Source organism: Prionailurus viverrinus, chromosome B3, assembly GCF_022837055.1.
Source record: "Prionailurus viverrinus isolate Anna chromosome B3, UM_Priviv_1.0, whole genome shotgun sequence".
NCBI classification, from domain to species: Eukaryota; Metazoa; Chordata; class Mammalia; order Carnivora; family Felidae; genus Prionailurus; species Prionailurus viverrinus.
The window spans coordinates 130,038,838-130,066,695 of NC_062566.1; the positions used below are offsets into that span (position 1 = coordinate 130,038,838).

Below are 27,858 nucleotides of genomic sequence, written 5' to 3' on the forward strand. Positions count from 1 at the left end.
CAACAGAGCCACCCCGGGCACCCCAAGACTATTGTTTTTTAATCAAATACAAAATCGTCCATTCATCTACTTCTGAATTAAAAACATGATTTACCAAACTACACGATTTACGATAAACAGTAAAAGAAAAGACCGAGTCCAGTTATGGTGCGAGAACAGGAAGAAGAGGAGCGGAAGAGAAAAGCTGCTCTGCGGTGGTGCAGAGTCTGGGAGTGTGGCTGCTTGCCACGTCAGGCTCACACTACTTACATGATCTTAGGCGCATGATTTCACTTTGATGAGCCGGCTCTTTATAAGGGGAGAAGCTTAAACAAGATAATTACTTCTCAAGCAGTGTTCACGGACTTCCTAAAGCTTCCCTGGAGATTCTTGTAGGGTGGGTATAGAAATAAACTGGCAGGACTTTGTGCCCTTGGGCTCAGATTCAAGCAGGGGTACTCATTTCTATTTGTTTTCCATTTGAATGTTTGCGTCGTCACTTGAGGGAAGAGTTCTCCTGCCATAAGTGTTCAAAATCATTGTACGAAAGCGCTCTGTGTCATATACCTGGGATACTCCGGGAATACGTATTTAAGAATCAGTAAGGAACAAAGCTGAGCAGGTAGACCCAGGAGGCAGAAAGAAGAGCCAAATGATAACTGACTTGCAGGAACACCGGGTAGATGATGATGGTAACAGGGGACCCTGACAGGGCAAGGGAGAGTGTGACCTCTACGTATACAAGATTTAGGACTGTTAGTTGACGGTAAGCATTCCAAACTGAGCCTGAAGTGTAACTTCATGACTCAAAAAGTGAATGCAACTTTAGGCGTCACTGATAAAAGTATAATTTCCAAAATAAAGGCATTCGACAAAATTGTCAAATATATAAGAACCTACCTGTCTGTACTACCAATAATCAAAGAGTATAGGCAGCACTGTTTGGCGGACTTTGAAATGAGTCAGACCCGAGTTCCAATCTTCATTCTCAAGTTTACACAAGATATGTAAGTTCAGGAGATACAGCTTCTAGAACCATCAACATCACTAATGAGGGGACTCTAGCGGCACTGTCGTGAAGGGCTAGTGATCACCATGGATAACACTTGGCACGTAGCATGGTGCAGGCACACCATTCACACTCAAGAAATAGGTGATGCTTACAGAGCACGATGCGGACTTCTATCTCCTCTAACCCTCAGAACAGTTCGAGAACCAGGGGAGCATAGCACATAAATGCAAATTATCACATGGGTGGGACTAAAGTGGAACAGATGAAATAGTCAATGAGGACAGAGTACAGCATCACCATTTATCATTAGGAGGAACAGAAAACGCTGCGACTTTCCCGCGAGGCAATCTGGCAACGTGTAACAGAGGACATTTCCAAAGTTCATACATGATGGGCCAACTCTGTTTGGGAAAGGATAGGATTCAGAAAGTGTCTGTGGGTAGAAATGAGAGTGCCCCCATTGACTGGCTGGTGAGCATCTCCTTTAAATGCAGATTTTTCACCAAAAAAGCAAAGCATCTCCAAGAATAGAAGTCTCCCTTTTATCTTTTTCCCCAATTACCAGTTTCCACAAATATCCCTTTTTCAGCCCGAACGTGGAAAGCTCCTGAGAACTCCTGAGGCAGAAACTGTGGCCCATGTCACCGTTCCGGTCCTCACATTTGAGTGGAAGCACAATGCCCAGGGAAGCAGACCCCCCCCTAATGACTCAAGTATTCCTTAAGACCAATAAAGGAATGTGGAATAGAAGTATATAAACCCCTTCAGGGTGGGAGGTCCCAAATCCAGAACAACTCATGGTGTTCAAGGAACTGCCGTCACAGAAAGAATGAGAGTCAAACCGTTTCATTTCTTCTAAGTCTGAAGGAGGCGGTCCTTTGAGTTCATTGCGACTCAAGACCCAAGGGAAAAAGTGTTCTGGTAAAAAGAACAACTGACAACCGAGGGCCAACGGACACTTACCTAAAATGAGATGAAGTTTGGTTTCTGTCTGGAAAGCATAGTGCAACGTCACCAAAAATGCTGACTGCCTGATGTGCTCCAGGACTTGCCGCTCTGTCCTTGTGTGCTCTGTGGTTTTGGCCTTTTGAACTATTGTTGCCTTTTTCAGTACTTTCATGGCATACAGCTTTCCAGTATCGTGACCGCTGATTTTACGAACCAGAAATACTTTTCCATAAGCTGAAAATGAAAAGAAAAAAGAAAAAGAATGAAAATACTACACAGAACGGTAATCTACTGGCAGGTGAAAGTTACGAGATGCGCGACGAACTTTCCTTGATGAAAAAGTACCTTTATTGCGGTTTCAAATAAAACAGCTTTGACAGATTTCTTTCGTTGTAGGCCAAATATATTTCTAGGTCTAAACCTTGGTATTTACATATTTCACCACTGCTGACAGCGTTATGTTTTCACTCTTTTACTGGTATTTTCTCCTCAATATTTTTAGCTGTAGGGAACTAGCTGCTATTATGGTCAATTAACCACAATCTGATTCTGGAACAACTAGGACATTTTAGACATCAGATAAAATCTTCAGGTTTTGCTGTTGATGTAAACAAATGAAAACAGTTCTTAAGAATCTCATACACATAGAAACCTAGCACCTCGACTCTCCCTCTATATTTAATAAAAAAAACTAAAGAAAAGTAAGCTGACATTATATAAACAAAAGAGATCTTCAGACTTAGAAAACACTAAAATACCTTAACTTGTAAGCATCCTGACAGAAAAGCCCCTTAACATCTTTGGGCAGTAATTCATGGCTCAGTAGGTCAACCTCAAAAAGTTTTCCCTAAGGGCTCAGTTGGACAAACCCTGTGTGTGGTGCCACTCCCCCAGATGGAGGAACTGGGGCCGAATGCGCAGGTATCTGCATTTATTTCCCTAGAGAAAGGCGAAGAGGGCAGGAAGGGGTAGGAGGAGGAGGGTGAAGGAAAGGCAGACAAAAACACTGTGAGAGGGAAGGGGTAGGTCCCCAGTGCATCTCTACAGTGTATTAAAATTCTCTTTCCTTTGAAACACCTCCTGGGTGGGTAAGCCCAGTCCCACTTTTGAAGTTCAGCACTTTATTTATTTATTTTCAGAGAGAAAGAGCACAAGCAGGGGAAGAACAGAGAGAGAGGGAGAAAGAGAGAGAGACAGAGAGAGAATCCCAAGCGGGCTCCGTACCATCAGAGCAGAGCCCAATGCAGGGCTTGAACTCACCAACCGTGAGATCATGACGTGAGCTGAGGTAAAGAGTTGGACACTTAACCAACAGTGCCACCCAGGCGCCCCAAGTTTGATACTTTCATCAGACCGTTCTGGAGTTAGTCTGAGTTCTGACCCAGACCTTCCCTCCAGGGCCTCCCTGCACCCTGCCCACACCTCTCCGGTATTTAGCCCATAATTCTGTTCTGATCCACTCACTAGTGTGAGAGCACTTAAAGGGAGGGGCTCCTGTATACTCCACGTTATTCAGGTCAGTCCTTCGAGAAGTAAATTAGTACCAACACATGACAGACATATACATATGGATTGGTGAAAGGCTGGAATACTCCTGAGGAGGACGCTTTCTAAGGAACTTGCTTATGCCAGGCTCTGTGCTGAACACATTCCACACACTGGTTCACTTAATCCTCGGAACAGCTAGTGAAGGTGGTACTTTTAGTAATTGCAAGCTACAGATAAGAAACAGGTTCCAGGACTGTAAGGAAGTGGCCAAAAGACTTGGGTAAGCGGTGGCAGAATGGATACAAACTTCAGGGACCACGCTTTGGGCTGAAAATGAATTTAAGAGATGATTCTTCGCAAATCCTAGAAATCGGATGCTCTGGTTTTAGTAAAATCACTACCATAATCATACTGAACACATTCTGGAATACAGAGAAAGTGCATAAAGGGTTTGTGTCCTACCCCATTATAAATAAAATGATCACAGACTGAGATTTTAGTGAGGTAGAGGTGAACAAAAAAACCCCAAAATGACAACTTTCCGAAGCTAACAAATTAACCTAAAATATAAAAATGAAAAAAGCTCATCTATTCCAGAAGCCCTGCCAGGAAGCTGGAAAATATTCTGATGAAGCGTGCTATATCTTCCACAGAGTCAGCCATGACAGAAACTCGGGAGGAAGTCAAGTCCTCTACAAGTATGGGGCTTTTGTGTTCCCTACACACACGGTACCCACGCAGACCCCGCCCCGTTTTCTGAGACTCCCGTCTCCAGAATGCTCCGGTCCTTAGAAATTATGTGTGCTGTCCAACAAAGCAAATCTTCCCAAGACATCACTGAAAGATGGCTGTTCAGCTTATAGCTAGCTAGTCTTTCAGCCTAAGTGTTGACCGTGTGGCTGACAGACGGCAGGGTGTTAGCACTTAACATCTGAGTACTTGCCAGGCACTGTAGAGGTATATTAACTCATTCAATTCCTACAACATCCCTGTAAGTAGGAGAGAAGGATTACCACACTGAGAAACTGAAGCATCAAAGACCATACTTGCCCACCTGGCCCTGCGTCCCACACACTTAGCTCTGCTCCATCCGCCTCCCTTCCGTGGACGACCTCACAGGCAAATAAATAGGGAGTGAGACATTAAACAGAAGTCACGATAGAAGTAAGGTGGGTTTTTGGTGTGATGGACACGGGGCCGTTAACTTTTATGAGGAGAAAGTCTTGCAAAGTAGCCTATTTTATTGATGGGGAGAAGGGATGGAAATATTAGAAAATGTTCCTTTTATTGAGTGGACACAGACCTTTTTTATAATATTTATCTGTTGGTCCTTCTATACCCTCTGGACTTACAAAAAGAGTATTACCCTTCCCTGTAAGATCATTTTTTAAATACTTAAAAACACTACCATGCCATCTCACCTATGCAAAATGTCCTTATTCCCTAAGCCAAACTTAAAGTAAATGATTTTGAGACTTCTCACCACTAGGAGGTTCCACTGACGTACTCTGTGAGTTACAAATATTTTTTCTTTGATTTCTTTCCTATTACTTTAACTCTTAAAAAATTTTTTTAAAAATGTTTATTTTTGAGTGAGAGAGAGAGAGAGAGAGAGAGAGAGAGAGAGCGCAAGGGAGGGGCAGAGAGAGAGGAAGACACAGAATCCAAAGTAGGCTCCAGGCTCGGAGCTGTCAGCACGGAGCCCAACATGGGGCTCAAACCCATGAACCGTGAGATCATGACCTGAGCTGAAGTCGGACGCTCAACGGACTGAACCGCCCAGGTGCCCCTCTTCCTATTACTTTAAAACTATGTCCCATTATATTGGGGAGCCTGGGTGGCTCAGTCGGTTAAGCGTCTGACTTCGGCTCAGCTCATGACCTCATGGTCGGTGAGTTTGAGCCCTGTATCAGGCTCTATGCTGACAGCTGGGAGCCTGGAGCCTGCTTCAGATTCTGTGTCTCCCTCTCTCTCTCTGCCCCTCCCTCACTCATGCTCTGTCTCTCTCTGTCTGTAAAAAATTAATAAATGTTAAGAAATTTTAAAAAAATGTCCTATTATGCTAAATATGAGGTAGCACAGGATGCTAATGTATGTGGTCAAATAATATAAAATCATCCTGCTGCTACATTATATACTAACTGTCAAATAGTAAACAGTCATCCACCTTGCCATGTGATGAGATCCAGAAGCTTACCAATAACATAAGCTAAAGACTGCATATATCCTGCCAATACAATTATTTTCCCTATCAGAAAGCGTCAGGGAAAAGAAAGAAGGATAAAGCTTACAAATCTTCTGTTTTTACTTTTATAGTTGCCACAATTAACTAAGGCTACAGTACTTTTATCACATAGTAAGTGCCAAAGGTGTTTATGTCAACAAAATTCAACAAGTGCCTTACAACATTCCACACAACAAACATTTCAGACAAGTAGGATCCTAGGAGTAGGATGCCTAACTAAAACACAGTTGTGTCCAAACAGCCTTGTTTTTGAAGCACCCATAAGGCTGCTTGTCACACTGCAGAGGGGAAGAAAACCCAGTCGCTACGCCCTCCCTGGGTAAACTGGGTTGCAGATGAGTACAGAGAGAGAAAGTGAAGCAGCCTTTCTGGTGAACAGCACCATCCACTCCAGAACCACCTACATGCATTCCAGTGTCTGAAGAGGGGACACGAAAAGTGGAGTTGATGGAAGTATTGTATCCTTTTAGTTCGTAACCAGATGAATGACTGCTTGCCTTCCAGTGCAGCCAACAACTAACTGGCTTTCATTCGGTAAGTGGTGTGCCGACCTCGTTAAAGAATTCCTATTCTGAAAGCATCGTCTGGAAACTGCAAAGGCTACCAATGCTGACAACCCTCCTGGCCATAAAAAATGAACAGTACTTCCTGCTCAGATGGAGCCCCTAAAATGGATGTTTGGCCACACATCCAGATTTGCTGCTTAGGTAGAGACTAAGCTTCCTGCTTCAGCATGACTCTAATTTTCACATCGACACGCAATGGTTTCAAAGGCTTTATGAGCAATCCTCACGGAAGTCTCGTGTACTGCTGTGAATCTTATCAATTTCATTAGCATCAGCGCCTCTTCAAGATACTCTGTCAAGAAATGTGAGAAAAAGAGGGCACGGAGTTCACTGGGTTTCCAGAGGACCAGTCTAACGGCGCTTGACGGAGAGGTAGAGGTTCTACTTCTTTTGAGACTGAAGGAAAGTCAATTCTAAGAATGCATGACAAGAAGGATTCGTTCCTGACTTTAGCTTGATCGACATCTGGGACCAAATGAAGGAAGTAAATCCTTCAATTCTAGGCCCAACAGACGCCATTTTGGGTTCTGCTTAAGACCGGAGTGCTCTTCAAGCAGCCATTTCAGAGGAGAGAACTCGATCAAGACACATAAGCAAACTTCTCCACAAAGCTGGAGAAAGAACTCCACAGCTGGGAGGAAACCAGCTCTCTTATGAAGGTTAGTTCTGTTCAAAGTGAAATGCGGATTTAGAATTCTATCCTCGCTGACACAGACAGCACAGTGTTGGCAAACCTTGTTGACAACGATCTCAATAGCTTGAGGATAAAGCAAATAATATAAAATGAACTAAAACCAAGCACCACGGGGAAATGTCTAGTTCCTTGGAGTACGTCTCCGTTTGCTTTTCCAAGTGCGGGAATCTTACTCCACTTGCCACAATTAGTATTATCAATCAGGTGTTCAGTGCTTGTTGTCATAATAAAGAAAAGTTAAAACTGACTGACGGTTTGAAAACAAGATGACATTCATGCTGCCATATCAAAAGCCACCACACAATTTCAACTACATTTTCAAGCTAAACAAAAGCAGCTTTCTTGCTGAAATTTATTTTGAGCATAACTGAACCGATCTTTTTGCTTTATTTGTAAAATGTGAATTCATTAAAAAGTTTTAGGAAGTAGCATCTAATCTCATGATAATGAGATCACAATTTGTTAAAAAAATATTTTTACAGTCTGTAAAAGCAATCACTTTACAACTCCATATAATTAAACGCATGCAAAATGTGCATATGTTTACATGCATTATTATGGAGGAAGAGTTAGTTAGGAGCCATTGTTCTAGAAGGTCTCTGGTTTATTTACTTAATTGCAGTCCTCACCTAGGACATGCCGCTCTCACTGGGACCCAAATGGCTCAAGCACTGTGAGATCATTGTTTCCCAATTTTTACTAATGCTATTGAAAACTGTGTGCCTCAAACACACTGCTTATCAGTTATGCCACACTTTGGGTTCATACCAAACTCCTAGCAGAAACTACTGTACTTGAACCATGGCTTTTAAAAAACTGCATGGCAGAAATTGTTAGCGACTTCCACTTGGACCAGGAATACGCCCCCCTTTTCCTCTGTACAACACACTGCTGCACACTGACTGCCTAGGACGGGTTCACCCATGCGTTTCTGTCTCCATGTAGCTCAGCTGTCTGCTTCACACCAACTCGTGGATACTCACTCGTGGCCTCACCCATTTACTCCTGTTATTGTTATTATATAATTTAACTACATGTTACATAAACCACTGAAATGTAAATGTGAAAGAAAAATGAGGTTGAATACTTTGGAAGAACTGGATAGAAGCAAGACACTTAAAAAAAAAAAAAAAAGAACTGCTGAAAAGCTAGGTGTGGGTGGAACACTATAAAAGGCTTGGGGGAAAACTGTGGAAATCTAGAAGGATTCTGGACTCAGAGTACTTCAAATGCTGCTGGTTCCCACTCTGCTTTGAAGAATCTGAAACTTAATTTTAGATGATGCACTACAAGCATCACTACAAGTGATTTATACAAAATAAACTATTGTTTAAAAAATTATTCTCGGGGCGCCTGGGTGGCTCAGTTAAGTGTCTGACTCTTGGTTTCGCGTCAGGTCATGATCTTGTGGTCTGTAAGTTCAAGTCCCACATGGGACTCTGCGCTGACAGCGTGGAGCCTGCTTGGGATTCTCTCTCTTTCCCTCTGCCCCTCCCCTGCTCGTGCTCTCTTTCTCTCTCTCTCTCAAAATAAATAAACTTTAGAAAAAAGTTAAAAAAAAAATTATTCTCAAAGAAAAGGTCCCATGCCTACACCCAAAGACTGGCAAGTGGGGGTACCTGACTGGCTCAATCTGTAGAGCATCTGACTCTTGATCTCAGGGTGGTGAGTTCAAGCCCCATGCTGGGCATGGAGCCTACATAACAAACAACCACAAAGACTGGCCTCACTGGCAGATGAATATATATTTATCTATTTTAAGTGAAATTAATATGTTCAAAGCACATATTTATATATATCCTTTTAAAGTGATTTTCCACTTCAACCGTTTTTTTTGATTAACAAGTACCAGTCATGTCATTACGAGAGAGGATCTTGTTCATTGCTGTTGGAACCCAACCGTCTCTCCTCCTTCCAGATTAGTGGAATCTCGTTAAAGGGTGACTCGGCCATCAACCACACTAACTATGGCCCCAGCTTGCTTTCATCCTCAACCTCGCAAGCACAGCTTTTGTGGTACCATCTAAATTGCTGATAAAAAATATAACCCTTCTGGCTCAAATCAGTTGATGTCCAATTGCCCTTAAGATAAGGAGAATACTTAATATAATTAAATTATCTGGCGTCCACCTCCCTCTTTCCCCCTTCTGTCTCATTTAGCAGACCCTTTCAGACCTCCAGCCTTTTCTGACTTCTCCGACTAGCACAGTTCCTCAAATTTTATGCTCTCATAACACCATGCATTCTTTGTCACAGAAATGATCAGAAACATGACTTTTCACTGATCTGTGTGACTGCTTCACTGTCCACTTCCACAGGACTGGAAATTCCACGAAATCATACACTGTGATTTGACTCCTTGTATCATCAGCAAGTAATTGGAGACTCAATGCTAAGTGCATGAAAAAAAAGAACAAACAAGCTAGCAAACAGGAGCAGACCAAAGAAAGAGCTCCGTAGCGTATAGCCAAATACCCTCTTCTCGGCTGATAATTTTGCTCTAAAGTTGAAGCTGAGTCTTTAACAAAAGAAACCAGTAATGCAGACCAGTGGTACCGAGCTACCCCCAGCTCTTTCCCTCAGAGGAAGGAACAATCAGCTTTCGTGAAGCAATCCCTTTTAATTTGGGTATTAAATTTGATTCCTGGCAACATTCCCTGGTGAAAGTGAACTCAGGAAACTTAGTAGCCACCATTCTAGAGCAGGAAAATGTCTTAACATAGTCCATTTATGGCCACTGCGTTATGATCTGCCACAATCACTGAAGAACGAATCACAATGCCTGGGCACATCCCTTTCTCAGATATAATTTAATCTGGGGAAAAATTTCTGTCTTTCCACATATGATATGTCCTGGCACTGACCAGCAGGCCACCTGCCTTCCCTTCCTCCTTCCACTGTACAACTTCACTGACCCCAAGACAACATTGTCAGGAATGGAACCAAACAAGAAATACACTCATGGAATTCTGAATTTCACTTGTCCTGCCCTTGGAAACGAGATCCTTGTCAATAGGCGAGTGGAACGTACGTGGTGAGTAATGCCAGAGTGGTGTGTATGAAGCCCCAGAAAACCCCCCATCATCCATGTCAGAGAAATAGCCATTTTAGTGTTCTTACAGCACAATCAGCCACAAAAACACACACTCACGAATCCAACCGACTAACCGTAATTTGGTACTTCTAAAAGATCCAAATGAAACATCTGATTAATTAGACCTTAGCATCAAAAAGAAACATTATTGTCCAAAAGACAATGTTTTTCCAATAATATTGACACACATCTTCTGTCAAAGATGCTGTTCTCATGATATCATTTAATGTTCATGATATAGGAACCATTTGATAACTTCAGCACTTGTTAAGTCTCTCTAGGCCGGTTTTTGGGGGCACCTGGTGGCTCAGTCGGTTAAGCATCCGACTCTTGATCTCATGGTTCATGGGATCAAGCCCTACATCGGGTTCTGCACTGATGGCACGGAGTCTGCTTGGGATTCTCTCTCTCCTTCTCTGTCCTTTCCCTGCTTGTGCGCGCGCTCTCTCTCTCTCTCTCAAAATAAATAAATAAATAAATAAATAAATAAATAAATAAATAAACAAACAAACAAACAAACTTCGAAAAAAAAAGTCTCTTTAGACTGTTTTTTCCAAACAGTGGGCAGTGGTATCAATTAGTGGGTCTAAACAGCATTTAAAAAAAAATAAGAGAAACAAATACACTAAAAGCGTTTCATGAAACCCGTGTTTCCTCTTTATAAATGCATGCCCATGTGTATGTATATATGAATGTAAACAAATCTGAGCACATGGGAGGGGAAAAGAGAGGGGAGTACAGAGCAGCAGCTAAACACAAATACTCTGCCAGATTGCCTGAGGCTGAACCCTACATATGGTATTTAGTAACTGTATGACCTTGGGTAGAACAGTTAAGATAACAGTGTCTCAATTTCCACATTAGGGAGGGTAATAGTTCCTACATCTTACTTTCTGTTCCAGGGATTAAATAAATTAATGTAAGCATCCTGGCAGATAACAAACACTATAGAAGTATTAGTGGAAGAAAAGTGTGTGTGTGTGTGTGTGTGTGTGTGTGTGTATACAGACATAACATAAATACACATACTGAGTTGCAATATAAAAACGTGCTTATTTCGTCCTATGGGAAATAGCCAAAACAGCTTGAAAGTCACTGTTCTAAATAAATTTATATGCCTTTCCTTTAAAAAAAAATTATGTAAGCCACAGAATTTTCCCTTTTATCCCTGCCTCCTAATAACCTCAGAGTTAAATTTAAGACTCAATTATAATGCCTATCTCACCCCAGATGTCTGTAAAATCTATTTCACTTTCCTTTTATCTGGCTTTCACTTATTTTTTTTTTAAGGTTCTCTCTTTTTTATCTTGAAAATGCCCTTAAATCTCTTTTTGAAAGAAGGTAAATTTCAAAACACATTTAAAATAAATGCACTTGACTTTATATATTTATCAAACAAGCATTGATTCCTAAATTCCTTTATACAACAGGTATCTTAACTGTACACTAAATTCCAAATATTAAAAAATACATACCTATAAAATGAAGTATTTCAAATTTTAAAAGAAAAAATGTCTAAAGAAAAAAATTTTAAAGAAATAAAATTTTTAGAGAGATAAAATTGTTAGAGGAAAAAAAAGAATCTGAGCCATTTCATATAACTATTTTGTAAAAATTGGCCACTGCTTTGATTTGTAAAATCAAAAACACCCCAAATTTCTAAAATTAATTAAGGCAGACTAAAATATTCTTCTAAGATATAAGGAAAAGCTATGAACCCCAAACATGATTAAATAAATAGATGCTGTAAGTAAACAAAAGAGACACAGTAAAAGCGTATGAAATCATAAGCAGTAATTTTTATAAAAGACACTGAGGTAGGCCATTTGTTTGGGGCATAAACATGTATATCCTCCTGAAGATATGTAACACAGAGGATCTGGATGAGACATAATAAAAGTGCCAGCATTCTAAATTTAATCCAATTGTAGTTTTTAAACTAAAAACACGGCCATTTGACCCATTTGCTTAACTACGTCAATGGTCAGAAACAGTTGTACAGCTGAATCAAGAACACAAAACAGTACATTTTCTTATGGATAGTGATAGCGTCTAAAAAAGACTTAACACGTACAAAGGTTGAAAATAAAAATAGTCACAGGAATAACTATCTATGGCTACCATTTGTGCATACTGCATTAGCTTGAGTAACTAAAGACTAATTGTGTAATAATTTTCTAGATCAGCACTTTGTAAGTTTCAGAGAAAGCACTAAGACACTACATGCATGAAGCCAGCTCATAACTGCATATATGTAAGTGGGTGTGGCCAACTCCTGCCTATCTCCACATGAGTGACCCATTACATCACAGGCCATATCTTATCCCTGGTGCCAAATGACCTGAAAACCAAAGATTCTGGTCCAGCAGGAAAGAAGAAAAAGCTACAGAGGAAACCATGTCCAACTGTGAGGTCTAGACTTGGAAATGACTGCCCATGAATATGATTATCAGAGAATCTTACTAAAAGAAACATCCACAAGAACAAGGAAGTACGAACAACCATTACTTGAAGCACTTTCATAAATCATTCTCTTTATACCTCAACAAACAAGCTGTCTATTTAGCTACACAGTTATGTCTTATTGGCCAGTGTTAAATACCATCTGTAGTGGAAGTGAAGGGTGCTCTGCCAGTGACACTTGGAAAGGCTGGTATACCCATACACCAGAGCTGCTGATAATCCACAGCTGCCTCCTTCTCAGGAGAAAGGCCTAAGGTAGACAGACCATTCCCTAACCCGTCCCAAGCCAAGCAGCCTACAGCCAGTGACTAACATAGGTGCAAAAGGCCTGCCTCCTTACTTTTGCTCCAAAACTTCCCATGAGTCCAGGCTGAATCTAGACCCGAGCTTAGACCACATGCTGCTTAGGCTCTTCCCCTGCTCCTTCTGCTTCCCTCACTCTCTCCTGAGAGCATTCCTGCAATTAATCACATGCACCTAAATCCCTGTCCTGGCCTCTGCTTCTAGCTGACATGACTTACGACAGCATCAGTAATAAGTTGTATCATGTCAATGTCAACCAACATCTTCCTATGGAATCATTTTATGATCATGGCATAAATCATTACAAACATTTAACCTCTAAGGCTTCCATAAACACTGTAGGTTTACACTGAAGCATAAGGTACAGTGGATATATACAGATGCAGAATTATAAACTTTTTTGAATAACAATTTTGACAATTCATGAATACATGCTTGGAAAAGTACTATTTTAATAGGGATATTTTCCAAACACTTAAGGGAATAAAATGACAAATGATGACTAAGTCAGCATACTTTATAAAATAGTCTTTTACATGATTCAACCAAAGTTTTATTCCCCTTTATCTTATCACCAAAAAGTAGCTGTCTTTAAGTTGCCTAGTGTAATTTCTAGCACCCTCTAGTGGCAAATTACCCAAGAGAAATAGAAATCTGTCTCATTTAATAAAGAAAATGTGCTTCTGAGAACGCTGAAGTATAAATTTAAAAAAAAAAAAAAAAAGGCTGTCCCATCAAGGATGATTTTCATAGAGTCTGGGAAAATGAGTAAAGAACACCAGAGTCACCATTTCAAGGATGGCACTTAAGATTGGGGTAAGCAACCAAAAGATGGTCTCTCTACTGGATAAATAAGTATTTCCATGCATCAGCTTGCAAGATCTGCTATTGATTAGATGACCCCCCCCCAAAAAAAAACAACACAACAAGGAAAAAGTTATCTTCTCATGAGGGCACCAGAGGCTGAGGTAGGCACAAATATAGCTGCCCACTAGACATTCCTGGAGGTAAGGCATTTTGAATTTCTGTACTTTGCCAGTACTCATTCTAAGGTTTCATAAGCTCAGGAATAATTCTATATTAAATGACTACATTAAATGCCTAGATCCTTATTATTCAATTTGCAGATTTGTAATAATAAATCTGCAATAATAAAAAAAATCTATCAAATTTTTTAATATTTCCTACTCTAAGCCCAGCACCCAAAACAGTACTTGCCTCTTGATAAACACATGTAAATGAGTGAATCCTAAGAGCAATGGGAATGAACTGAAAGTTTATTTTTAGTATTTGAGAAAGAGAGAGAGCGTGAGTACGAGCTGGGGAGGGGCAAAGAGAGAGGAAGAAAGAGAATCCCAGGCAGGCCCCATGCTGTCAGCACAGAGTCCAATGCAGGGCTCCATCCCACAGACCGTGATATCATGACTTGAGTCGAAATCGAGTCAAATGCTTATTAGTCAACTGAGCCACCTAGGTGCCCCTGAACTGAAAGTTTCAAATAGAGAAGTGGCATGTCCAATTTTGCACTTAAGAAGGATCACTTAGGCTGTGGACTGGATAATGGACCAGAAGAACCAGCCTGAAACCTGGAAGATCTTTGGTGGCTCTATTCCTCTCTTGCTGGACATAAAATATGTACCATAAAATATTTGTTAAAAAATGACATATCAAGCTCATGTGAGACCTCGCTAATGCATTATATTATCTCTTTTAAGAAGCTGGGCTTCTTTCTCTTTTAGTTACATAACTAGCTCAAGTTTATACAGCAGTTACTATGTGTCAGGCACTCTAAATGTTTTATTACTCATTTTCTGCATATTTAAGTATAAGATCGCCAACCTAAAATAAAAGGGTGCTCAGAACCTAAAATGTCTGTATAGTTAAAAGAAGAAAGCAGAATAAGAAACACAATCCTTTCATTTGATATGTTATTTTTAAGGTAATAGACAAATCAACGTCTTAGAAATGTTCATCAAATTTCAACTACCAATATCTCATTTATGAAGCAGTTTTTCATTTGTTAGACTTTTCTTATTAGAAATATAACTTCCGTTGAAATTACTCCCAGATATGCTAACATATCTATATGAAAAAACTAATTATCCTTATGAAGAAGTCCCAAATAATTTTGTTTTTCAAATTTAGGATATAGCTTTACAGTGGAGTTTCCTATTCAATAAACAACCACAACTGATGGTTATCCAGCAACTGGCACTTCGTATCCATTATTTCATTAATCTTATAACAACACTGTGAGATGGGTATTATTGACTTATGCCAATAGGGACTTAGGCTCTCAGAGTTCAAGTGATTTACCCAGGGAACACAAGTAGGTAATGAAAACATCAAGATTCAAGCCTGAATTTGCTATGTCATCCTGGATACGAAGTACTTCACAGTTGTGAATGCACTAAAACTGGAAGAGGAAATCAACTCGGGGGCACCCTTTGTGGTCACATGGCAAACTTTATTTAACTTTTGGGGAGGCGTAATGACAAAAGATCTCCAAAGTACAGGATCATGTATGATGAATAAAGAAAATTCAAGGAGAATACTAAAGTTTTTTTTTTTTAGCTAAAACCATCATGCTCCATTCCATTAAGCATTAGAAGTACTAAGAATGTACACAATGGGTATGCTTAAAGACTTTCTTCACCTCTACCTGGGCACATGTCTCAGAGAAAGCAAATGGTTAAAAGTAAAGCAGCAGAAAAGGTAAGGAGAGAAATGAAAACAGAATCAGTATTCGCACAAACAATCTAAAATTTCATCATGAAACAAAATACAGTTGATCCTTGAACATGGGTTTGAACTACACAGGTCCACTTACACATTAATTTTTTAAAAATAAATACAGTACAATACCGTAAATGTATTTTCTCTTCCTTATGATTTTCCTAATATTTTCTTTTCTCGGGCTTTATTGTTAAATGCACAGTATATAATGCATATAACACACAAAATATGTGTTGAACAGTTATTTATACTATCACTAAGGTTCCCAATCAACAGGAAGGAAGTTAAGTTTTTGGTGGGCCAAAAGTTATGCACGGATTTTCAACTAGGCAGGGGGTTGGCGCCCCTAACCGCCACACTGGTCAAGAGTCAAGTATAATTCTAAAAGATGAACCAAAGCTATTTCTTGGACTTGGAGGTATCAATCTCAAGAATCATGCTAGAGACAAGAGCATGAATTATATACTCATTAGACTGTTATCATCTCACACTGTTGTGAGCTATGGAGATGGGGCAGGGCTACAGAGTTGGACAGATGTATAAAGATGATCTTAAGAGCTTACAATCTAGAAGGAAAATAGCAGAAAAGAAGGAAAATTCAGTGAGCCACTCAGTGCTGTGTTCTCTGCAAAGGAATTTCAGCACCCCAATTCAGAGAAGGAAGGGATCTGGGCAGGATTTGGACGGGCAGAAGAGAAAAGGAGCACTAGGATTATGGGAAAAAAGATAAGGCAGAGCATCAGAATACGGGAAAGTATGCCTAAATGTAGGGGAGTAAAACAAAAGTAACCAGACTAGAAAGTAGGTGGAATATCAGGGTAACTGGACAAAAAAGACAGGAGAAAACAAAGCTAAGTCTGAAAACAAGGCAAAAGGATTTGTTAACTGGGGGAGGGGGAGGCACTATAAATTCTGAAATAGGAGAATAGCGCAGTAATGTTGAATTTTAATGAGGATGCATACCATTTATAACAGAATATAAGTAAAATGCATAACACAGAAGAGAGAACTTGCAGCAAAGCAGACCAGTTAAGAAAACCCTAGCAACAATCCATGTACAAGGTAATATCTATCAGTGATGGCACAAGGAACAGAAAAGGTCAATCCAAGGGTCATTTTGAAGGAAAAATTAGAAGACTTTGTAAGAAATAAGAAATAAAAAGTAGAGAAAAATCAAAAATTACTTCCAAGTGTCTACCTTAGGAAACTGATCGACAGACTAGTGATAGACCAACAGAAACAAGGTAGCTGGAAAGAGAAATAAATCAACAGTCTGAGTGAAAGAGAGGTTTTGAAACAAATATTACATGCATTTAAGTATGAGATCAAAAAGCAAATCTTTGATATTTTAATATTCCACAAAGTCTTCAAGATATTGGGTGAATAGCATTTTATATAGTTCAAAACACATAAAAATTAATTCATCAGAAGAATTTTCAGTTTCACTTCCAAAGAAAACCTGGCTTGACACATAAAGACATCTGATGAGGCTTTTCTATTATTCTAGGTGGCGTTGGAAAAAAAATTATCTTAAAAAGGTAATGAAACTGAAAGATTAGTGGTGAAATTTTTGAATAAAAATTGAGATTTTATTATATTCATAAGAAAAGTTTCCACCTACTCCATTTAGTCATCAAAAATGTGATTTTAAATACAGAAATACCTACAAATGACACCTTAGTTATTCCGTCTTCTCCTAAGAGAAGTAAGAGTATAATTGGTAATACGGCACCGAAAAAGCATGAAATGAAAATGCCCGAGTAAAACGTTCTTGATAAACTCATTCCTCACCTTTGCAGAGTTATCTTAAGGACCTGGAATCATACCACTCAAAAAGTTGAAGTAGGTAATGCGACAAAGCATTCACTGTGTTGAAAGAAAATATACCCCAGGTTTGATTTCGATAAATTCACTATTAAAAATTTCACACAGATGAAACTGGCCTATAATTTTCCTTCCTCATAGTCTCTTTGTGGTTTTCGAAATTAAAGCCATACCTCATCCAATGAACTGGAAAAAAAGAATCCCACTCTTCTATCCTCTGAAAGAGTTTGTGGAAGATGAGAATTATCTATGGGTTGAATGTTTGGCAGAACTCATTCTTAAAACTCTATCAACTATTGTCCTGGCAGGAAGTTTTTGCTTACTAGTTTTCTTTTTTTTTTTTTTTTAATTTTTTTTCAACGTTTATTTATTTTTGGGACAGAGAGAGATAGAGCATGAACAGGGGAGGGGCAGAGAGAGAGGGAGACACAGAATCGGAAACAGGCTCCAGGCTCTGAGCCATCAGCCCAGAGCCTGACGCGGGGCTCGAACTCACGGACCGCGAGATCGTGACCTGGCTGAAGTCGGCCGCTTAACCGACTGCGCCACCCAGGCGCCCCACTTACTAGTTTTCTTAACAGTTACAAAATATTAAGGTTGACTGGTCTTTTTTAATCAGTTTAGAAACTTACACACTGCAAGATTTATGCGCATGTTAAAGTTTGCGGAATACTACCTCAGAACACTAACTCCTATCACCTCCCAAACTGTATGCTATTTTTGTCCAGTGATTCAGTTTTCTTTTTTTAACCCCACAATTTCAACATTACAGCTATGGTTGTTTAGATTTTCTTTAGATCCAATCCTTTTTGCATCTTGGAAACTCTCCTGAGATTACTTTCCTTTTTCCCTACAACTAGGTCTTTTAGAAATTCTTTTAGTGAGAACGTGTTGGTGGAAAACACACTCAGCTTTTGTATGTCTGAAAATGTCTATTTCGCCCTCGCTTCTGAAAAATAGTTTTGTTGGGTATACAATTCTAAACGGACTTATTTTCTCTGGGCATTCTGCAGATATTTGTCTACTCTCCCTTGGTTTTCATGGTAGCTGTTGAAAAGTCATCTGTTTATCTGATCATTGTTCCTTCATAAATAAGTCTTTTCTCTCTGGCTGCTTTTAGCGTATTTCTCTGGTGCTCATCACTTTCTCTATGATGTATTCATGTGAGAATTTCTATATACTTGTCTGCCTGGAATTTGTTCTGTTTCTTCAACCTGTGAATTCACATGTTTAATCAATCTTAGTAAATTCTCAGCTAGGATTTCTGATCAGACAACCTTGTACCTTCTCTCTGTCCTCCATGTCTTAATCTCTCTCTTACAATGTCTTTTTTTTTTTTAATTTTTATTTATTTCTGAGAGAGGACAAGCAGGGGAGGGGCAGAGAGAGGGGTACAGAAGATCCGAAGTGGGCTCCCCACTGACCAGCTGACGGGCTGACAGCAGCAAGCCTGATGCAGGGCTCAAACTCACTAACCAGCTCGTGGCCTGAGCTGAAGTCAGACACTCAACCAACTGAGCCACCCAGGTGCCCCTTAATCTCTCTTTTATAAACGCCATCTCATTTTCCTCCATTTTATATTCTGCATATTCTCCTCAAACCCATCTCTCAACATGTTAATTCTCTTTAGCTACATCTCATGTGCTAGTAAACCAACTACTGAGTTTATAATCTGAATTACTTTTTCAACTTCTAGAACTACTATTGGTTCTCTTTCAAATCTGTCCATTTTGTAGCATGCTTTTTTTCCTTAATATTACCATCAAAGCTCTGTTTAATTTTAAAGACCATATCAACATTTATATCATATTTCAGACCTAATAATTCCAACAGTCTCTACAGGTCTAATTTTGCTATTTGTTGTTTCCACGTCTTTCACTCATGGAGACTTGCTTCTTGGATGTTGTGATCATTGACAATTAAGACCATGTCTGTAAAACTTTCTTCGGTACTTCTTTATGGTCTAGGTAACAGTTTATTCTTTCAAAGAGGATTTACATTTGCTTTTCCTAGGCACCTGGGAATACTACCAACTCAGTACGACTGTAAACTAAATTCCTACCTATTTTTTGTTCTTTGGGATTACACAAATGTGTACAAATTCAAGCTGCAAACCCGCATGATGCCTGGCTTATGTTGTGAATGCTCAGGGAACACTTTTATTTATTTATTTTTTCCCTTCACCCAGAGCCAATGCTGAGGCAGAAAAATTTCCTCTGCACCTCCCTTTGCAGAGTGGATTTTTTTTTTTTTCTTATTTAGTGGTTTGCTAAGCAGTAACCTTTTCTACCTCTCAGGAGTCTTAGATGATGTCCCTCATACCAGGCATGGAAATGCTAAGTCCAAAGAACCTGCTCACAATCTACTGGTACATTTCCCCAGAATAACCTTTGCCTTCAAGGGGCTTATTTATTCTCTAGATTCCTGTTCTGTTTTCCTTTTGGATTCCAAGGATTTTTCTTCTTCTTACAAGCTGACCTATACTATTTAGTAGACTTTCTTTAGAGGTTTTTATCCAGCACTTTAGGGGTTTAAAAATGAGGAAGATTTTCCAAGATATGCAAGCTGTCATCTTATCAGAAAGAGAACATAAACTGCCTTTCTATTTCTACTTATGTATTTGGAATATACTGCCAAATATGAAATTGACAGATCAAGGAACAGAATTAGTTTCATGGTTTTTGTTACATGTTATAAAATTCAGCGATGAAAATTAATTAATATTACATGTTAATAGTGGCTTGAGGAGATCTGTAGTTTCCATGCCTATTTTGCTTCAGAGAGGTTATCTACTAATATTAAATGAAAGTTTTTTGGCTTTGACCATATCTGGAATAAAACAGGATCTTAGTCTGATTTTCATAACTTATTTTCTAAAAGAACAGCTGCAAGTGTTAATAAGGTTGTGGAGATATTGAAACCCTCATACACTGCTGGTGGGAATATAAAATGGTGGGAATGTAAAATGATGTGGCCATTTTAGAAAACAGTCTAGTAGTCCCTCAAGAAATTAAACATAGAATTATCACATGGAATAGCAACCCACCACTAAGTATGTACCCAAGAGAAATTAAAACACATGTTCACACAAAAACTTATACATGAATGCGCACAGCAGCATTGTTCATAATAGCCACAAGGCAGAAACAATCCAAAAATCCCATTGACGGATGAATGGATAAACAAAATGTGGTATATCCATATAGAGGGATATTATTAAGCCATGGAAAGGAAAGAAATACTGATACATGCTACCACATGGATGAATCTATAAAACATTATGCTAACTGGAAGAAGCCAGACACAAAAGACCACAAATTATATGATTCAATTACATGAAATATCCAGAACAGGCAAATATAATGTATAGAAAGTAGGTCAGTGGTTGTTTAGGGCTGGGAGGATGGCAAGCTTGGGAAGTTATAGACAAAGGGTTCACAGTTTCTTTCTGAGGTAAGGAAAATGTTCTAAGACTGGCTGGGGTGATGGTTGCACAGCTCTGTAAATATACTAAAACCACTGACTTGTACACTTTAAATGGATGGACCATATGGCATGTGATTATATTGCAGTAAAGCGATTAGAATAAAAAACATGCAGATAAAACAAATTCTGTGGCTATAACATAAATTGACCTGAAAAAGCCTTTGACAAAATGGCACAAACTATTTCTAAGGAAATTCAGTCACCATACAGTTGTGACCTTTCTTCTTCTTCGAGGAGATACTGCCTTTGAAAGAGGAAACAAATGTTAAGAATAAAAGACATTATTTTGATATTTTGCAAGCATGATTTCTTAATGATATGGTAGGGTGAGGCTAGTTTGTTTTAAAAATACATCTTTACAAATGATCTGATGGAGAGAATGCACAGTAAACTCTCCCAAGTTGACAATTATACTAAACTCTTCCTGACAATAAAATATTCAGCTGATGAAAATAAATTATAGGGCTTATGCACTGGCAGCTGTAAAGGCTGGCTCTATACAATATGCTGAACTACTCAGGAAAATCATGAAAAGCTTATATGGCAAGGCCCTAGGCATGACAGCTCAATACCGAATGACCTAAAGACGAATTGCATACGTGGTATGTGAGGGCAGTGGCTGGGACTGATCCTGGAAGCCCAGGAGAAAGGACTTTTCTCCTGCTAAAAGGCTCGGCACTTAGGAATCTATGGGCAGATGCCTTCCTGCGGACAACGGCGGGTAAGAGGCTGGGAATCTAGGAAGGCATACAGGCCCCTGAGAGTGTGAAGCTAAACTTTAGTGGAGAAGAAAAATAGTCTGTTTTCTGAGGCTCTCCCTCCCCTTCCAGGAAAGAGACGATAGGGCCTGTTGAGACTGCAAAAATAAAGAGTTAAAATCCTCCTTTTCATCCCTACCTTAAAGATGGAAAATGAGAGTCCCAAGTTCTCACAGTGGCATACCTGCAGAGCAACACATCCCAGAGAGAGAGCTGAAGAGACCAGGTGCGTTCCTGGCAAGACCAGCTGTGTAAATGGTGGGCTGACTGCAGAATGACAATGTGGGGTGCCCTGTTCATGAATTACTTAGAATCTCAGGACAGTGAAAGCAGAGCATTAAACCTAACATGGGGCTCTTCTGAGTGTGGGGGTCTCTGCAACTGCACAGGCTGTACGTCCAAGAGGCCCTGACTCTTGAGCAGCAAGCATGGCAGCAGCAAAAATCCAGGAGGCACAGAAATGTATAAGGCAGAAAACCAAGATCGTCCAAAATCCTACCACCTGGGACAACCACTGTTATCATTTTGGTGATTTTCCAGAGAATATTCTATATTCATATATACTGCTAACCCTTCAACAACAGAGGTTTGAACTGCATGAGTCCACTTATACATGTAATTTTTTTTTGATTAATACAGTATAGTACTGCAAATATATTTTCTATTTCTTATGATTTTCTTAATAACATTTCCTTTTCTCTAGCTTTCTTAACTGCAAGAATACAGCATATAATACATATACAAACTATGTGTTAATCAACTGTTTATGCTATCAGTAAGGCTTCTCGTCAACAGTAGACTGTATTACTAGTTAAGCTTTGGGGGAATCAAAAGTTACCCACAGATTTCCAACAGTGCAGGGGTTGGCACCCGTAACCCCCTGCATTGTTCAAGGGTCAAGTGCACATGTAGACATTGGTTCATACAGAAATGGTATGTTGCACACTCTCGTCTGTAGCCTTTTTTTAAGCTTATTAAGCTTCTTACATTATGGAGAATTTTCAAAACTGTTAAAAACACATCATTTCAATCCTATTGTCTAAATTACAAAACATAAAGATCCCTGCTCAATTTAACCAAACTCAAACCTAACTTTTGTTAGGTTTCTGAAGGGTCTTGCGTTTTTCGTTACTAACAATGATGACCAGTGGATATGAATAAAATGGAGTGAGGACTGAATGAGTTAATCAGCATAAAGTATTTCACAGAGTACTTGGCAAGTAACAAGCTCTCTATAAATTTTAGGGATTTTAGTATTGTGTCCTATGTAAAGACTGAACTAATTTACATTCCCAACAGCAGGGTAAAAGAAATTGGTTTTCCTAAATCCCTGCCAATTCTTCCAAATTTTTCCTTTTGTATTTTTTCTATGAATCGTTTGTTTGTGCTCTTTGACAGTTCTCCCACTGGATTCCTTACGCTTTTAAATTTTTAACTGATTTCTGTATTGGAGATACCAATCCTTTGTCATAGGAGTAACAAATGCTTTTTTAAGACTTACCTCCAGTTCCTAGGACCTTGAGGAGCTCAAAATTTTCAATCCCCACCTTCTCAGCATGTCCTGTTAAATTAGCTAAAAAAAGAAAGAGAAAAAAGAAATAATTAAGGGGGTCAGGAACAGGAGGGGGCCCTTGGGGACTTCTGAAATACCAGCAATATTTTATTACTTGACTTGGGTAGTTAAGCCAGGGTTCACTTTATAATTATTTGTTAAACTACACAGCTATGTTTTGTATACTTCTCTGTATGTTATATATTACAGGAAAACTTTTAACATGTATTTATTAGAGAGAGAGAGATAGAGGGGGAGAGAAAGAGAGATAGCACAAGTGGGGAAAGGGCAGAGGGAGGGAGACAGAGTATCTGCAACAGGTTTTGCACTGTGAGCACTGAGCCCAGTGTGGGGTTGGAACTAACCAACCGCAAGATCATGACCTGAGCCAAAATCAAAAGTCAGACCTGAATAAAATCTAAGATCTCTGCCAGCTCTAAAATTTGTTTGAAAGTATTAACTCTTTAAAAACATATTCTGGGGGCGCCTGGGTGGCTCAGCTGGTTAAGCGTCCGACTTCAGCTCAGGTCATGATCTCACAGTTCGTGGGTTCAAGCCCCGCGCAGGACTCTGTGCTGACAGCTCAGAGCCTGGAGCCTGCTTCAAATTCTGTGTCTCCCTCTCTCTCTGCCCCTCCCCTGCTCATGCTCTGTCTCTCTCTCTCTCTGTCAAAAATAAATAAACATTTAAAAAAAATTTTAAAAACTGGTTAAAGTGGTAAATTTGATACGTATATGATACGTATTTTACCACAACTACAAGAAAGAAGGAGCTCTGTAAACTGTGGGCTTTGGGTGAAAATAACGTCACAGAATTGGCTCATAGGCTGTACCAAATGAGACACACTAATGTAAGATGTTCAGAGGGGAGGCTCTGGGAGAAGGTGGAGGCGGGTGCTCTGCAGGAACTCTCTGCACTTCCTGCTCAATTCTCTATAAATTAAAATCGCTCTAAAAAATGAAGTCTTCAGGGGCACCTGGGTGGCTCAGTCGGTTAAGCATTGGACTTCAGCTCAGGTCATGATCTCGCAGTTTGTTGAGTTTGAGCCCTGCATTGGGCTCTGTGATGACAGCTCAGAGCCTGGAGCCTACTTCAGATTCTGTGTCTCTCTCTCTCTGCCCTTCCCTCACTCATGCTCTGTCTCTCTAAAATAAATAAATGTTAAAAAAAATTTTAATAAAAAAAATTCTGTCCTAGATAAACCAAATTAGGATATCTTACAAATGAGCATTTTCCAGAATATATTCCATTGATTCTGGTCCTATACTACAAGATGTTAATAGGTGTTATGTTTAGGGGGAAAAGATGCTTTCAAGTCAAATAAACCTGAAATGATCGGCTTAAACAAAGTTAATCAGGTTACAGGTTTCTTTACTGCTGAACTTCATAGATTCTACACCATGAAAATCTGCATGTGAATCTAAAGCTCAGATACTGTATTTACCAAATTTATTGGATCACAAAATTATTTTTTTGTGGCAATACCTATTAATATTGTGCCAACCAGCATTCTATAGATGTGGTTAAAGGAGGCCTAAGCTAAATTCTATTTCTACCACTTAAAAGCCATGTGACCTTGGACAAATTAATTAACTTCTCTGTGTCTCAGGTCCCCTCTAGTGTAAAATGAGGATAATAAAAATATCTACCCTCAAAGCATACTGATGTCTGCAATTTGCTTTGAAATGCTTAAAAAAATAAGATGGATTAAGGGGTGAATAGAGGTATGGACAGATATGTGATAAAGCAAATACGATAAATGTTAATTACAGAATCTAGACAGTGAGTGGGAGGGTGTTCAACATGTAGTTCTTCCAAATTCTCTGTATATTTGAAAATGCCCATAATAAAATGGCAGAAAATAAAATAACACCTACCTCATAGGGATCTGATGCGGATTCAAGGAGTTAAATTTATACGGAGCTTGTTGTGTGCCACAGAGCATCATTACAAATGTTTGCAAATAAATAATGCTCTGGGCCTCCAACTTCAAGCAAATCAGACCCAACTGCGAACTTCTAGAATTAAAAGTTTCAGGGGGATAAGTGACTTCAGTGTCCTTCCAAAGTTTAACTAAATGCATAATTAAAATATTTTAATTGTGGTCAAACCCTGTAACATAAAATTTACCACCTAAACCATTTTTAAGTATGTAATACAGTGGTGTTAAGTACATGTACTGTGTTTGCAACAGATCTCTGGAACTTTTTAATTTTGCACACCAAACCCTATACCCATTGAACTTAACCTACTGACAATTTAATGAAATTGTTGAGATGGCTGGATTTGGGTTTACCATTTTATTACTTGTTTTTAACTTGCCTCTTCCCTTTATTTAAGTAACCTCTACACCCAACGTGGGGCCCGCACTCACAACCCCAAGATCAAGAGTCAGCCAGGCGCCCCTTAACTTGTTTTTTCTGTTTGTTCCCATGTTTCTACTTTCCTGACTTAAAAACAACAACAACAACAACAACAACAACAACAACAACAAAACATTTAAATGGTTTTTAGAATTTCATTTCAATTTTCAGGTGGCATTTTAGCTCTACTTTGTTACATTATTAGTGCAGTTGTTGCCCTAAGGAGTACAGTGTACATCTTTAATTACCCACAGTCCTCTTATAATTAATACTGTTCCATTTCCCTAAAACTGTAGAAACTTTGTAATCATTCTTTATGGAATATTGATATATATTAAATGGAGTTAATATCTTCTATATATGCGATTACGCACAAGACAATGCTATCAGTTTTCCTTATATGATTTACAAAGAAAGAGGAAAGAGAGAGACTTCTGCATTTCTGTAGATATTTATCATTTTTGATGATCTTTCTTATCTTTTCCAAGGATCCAACATTTCATCTGGTGTAAGTTTTCTTGAGCCTCGAAGAACTTCCTTTGACATTTCTTGTAGCGCAGAATTCTCCAAGTTTTCTTTTATCTGAAAGAGTCTTTCTTACCTTCATTCAAATCTTTTTATTGAGATATTCACATTCCATAAAACTCACCCTTTTAAAGCGTATCTGTCCATGCTTTTTAGTCTATTCACAAGTTGGGTCACTGCTGCCACTAACTAAATCTGGAATCCTCTTCATTTTTGAAGCATATTTTTCTTCGATAAAGAATTCTGGGTTGACAGGCTTTTTTCTTTTCTTCCAGCACTTTTTTTTCCTGCTTATTTATTTATTTTTTAATATGAAATTTATTGTCCAATTGGTTTCCATACAACACCCAGTGCTCATCTCAACAGGTGCCCTCCTCAATATTCAGCACTTTGTATAAACATGTTCTTCCATTCTCTTTTGGCCTCCATGGTTTCCCGGGTGAAGGCAGTAATTTAAATGTATCATGTTTCTCTTACTGCTTTCAACATTTGCTTTTGAAAGTTTTGCCGTGATGTGTACTGATGTGGACTTCTTTGGGTTCAGTCACCCTGGTATTCACTAAGGATCTTGTATCTGTAAGTTTCTGTTTTTCATCAAATTTGGGGGGTTTCAGCCTTAATTTTTCAAAAGAAAATTTTCTATCCCATTCTGTCTCTCCTCTGAAATTTCAATTATGTTCATGTTAGATTGTTTGATTCAACCTGAAAAGTCCCTGAAACTCTGTTCATTCCCCCCCCCCATATGTTTTCTCTCTGTTCTTCAAATTGATTTCTATTGCTCTATCTTCAAAGTTCATGTACTTTTCCTTTTGCACCTCCATTCAACTGTTAAATCCAGCTACTGAATTTTTATTTCAAATATTGTATTTTTCAACTCTAGAACTTCCATTTGGTTCCTTTTCATTGTTTCTATTTTCCTGATAGGATTTCTTGTTTTGTTATTCACTGAGAGCATGGCGTTTTATTTCACTGAGGATATTATTACAGCTGCTTTAAAAGTCTTGCCTGGTACAGCCAATATCTCGTTCATCTCAGGGTAGAATTCAACTGATTTTCTTCCTCTCTGATATGTTCCATTTTCTTGATTCTCCATATATGGGGTAATTATGGACTGTAGAAATGTTAATTTGTGGAGATGAGAGATTGTTTTTTTTCTCCAGTGACAGTTGTTTCTTTCATTTAGCCGGCAAATATCTTGGGTCGGCTTGAACTGTAAACTATTTTTCTTAGGAGGCAGCTCCAGTCCAGTTGATATTTTTTGTCTTTACCCGAGTTTTTCTGAGTCCACTGTACTCATGCAGGGCTCAGAGGGCAGTCAGAGATGTGTGCTCACAAAAGCTAAGGACTCCCCCTCCTCTGGCTCTTCTTTTTCTGGGATTTCTCCCCTAATCTTCAGTGATCAGGGTTCTCTGGTTTCAGTTTTCTAGTCTCCCTGGCCAAAGAGACTACTGTTTTTCCACCAGAGTCCCCAGAGTACAGACTGTACTTAGCCTGAAGCTAAAATCAGTGAAAAGGCAAAGTTACTTCTTATAGCTCCCTCCCTTCCCTCCTCCAACTGTGTACTCCCCAGTAGAGTCTATCTGCTTCTGTTCACTCTCCAGTGCCTTAAATAGTTGCTTTTTACATTAAATCCAGGTTTTACAGCTGTTTTCTACAATGGAATTCTCCAGTAGACGGTCTTTTTGTGAAATTATGAGAAAGAAAAGTCTTCCCTCATTACAGTCAACATCATGAAGGGGAGCAGAACACGCCCCCTCCAAATACGCCACTTTGGCATACTGGTTCTTTAGAATTAAAGTTCCTTAAGACCCAGCCAGTGAAA

General features: G+C 39.1%; 1 protein-coding gene across 9 annotated transcripts in view; it reads right to left on the minus strand.

The window, feature by feature from the left end:
- RPS6KA5 (ribosomal protein S6 kinase A5) overlaps positions 1 to 27,858 on the minus strand; it is a 194,090-nt gene that overhangs the window by 120,359 nt on the left and 45,873 nt on the right. For 7 of the 9 annotated variants that reach the window (XM_047864085.1, XM_047864081.1, XM_047864083.1 and 4 more), the window contains exons 2-3: positions 23,098 to 23,169; positions 1,955 to 2,173 (exon numbers count right to left, since the gene is read on the minus strand). In XM_047864085.1, the coding sequence (XP_047720041.1) occupies positions 1,955 to 2,173; positions 23,098 to 23,169 (291 nt within the window). Of the gene's footprint in view, positions 1 to 1,954; positions 2,174 to 23,097; positions 23,170 to 27,858 lie in introns of those variants that run through there. The other 2 variants (XM_047864090.1, XM_047864088.1) reach the window with 2 other exon arrangements.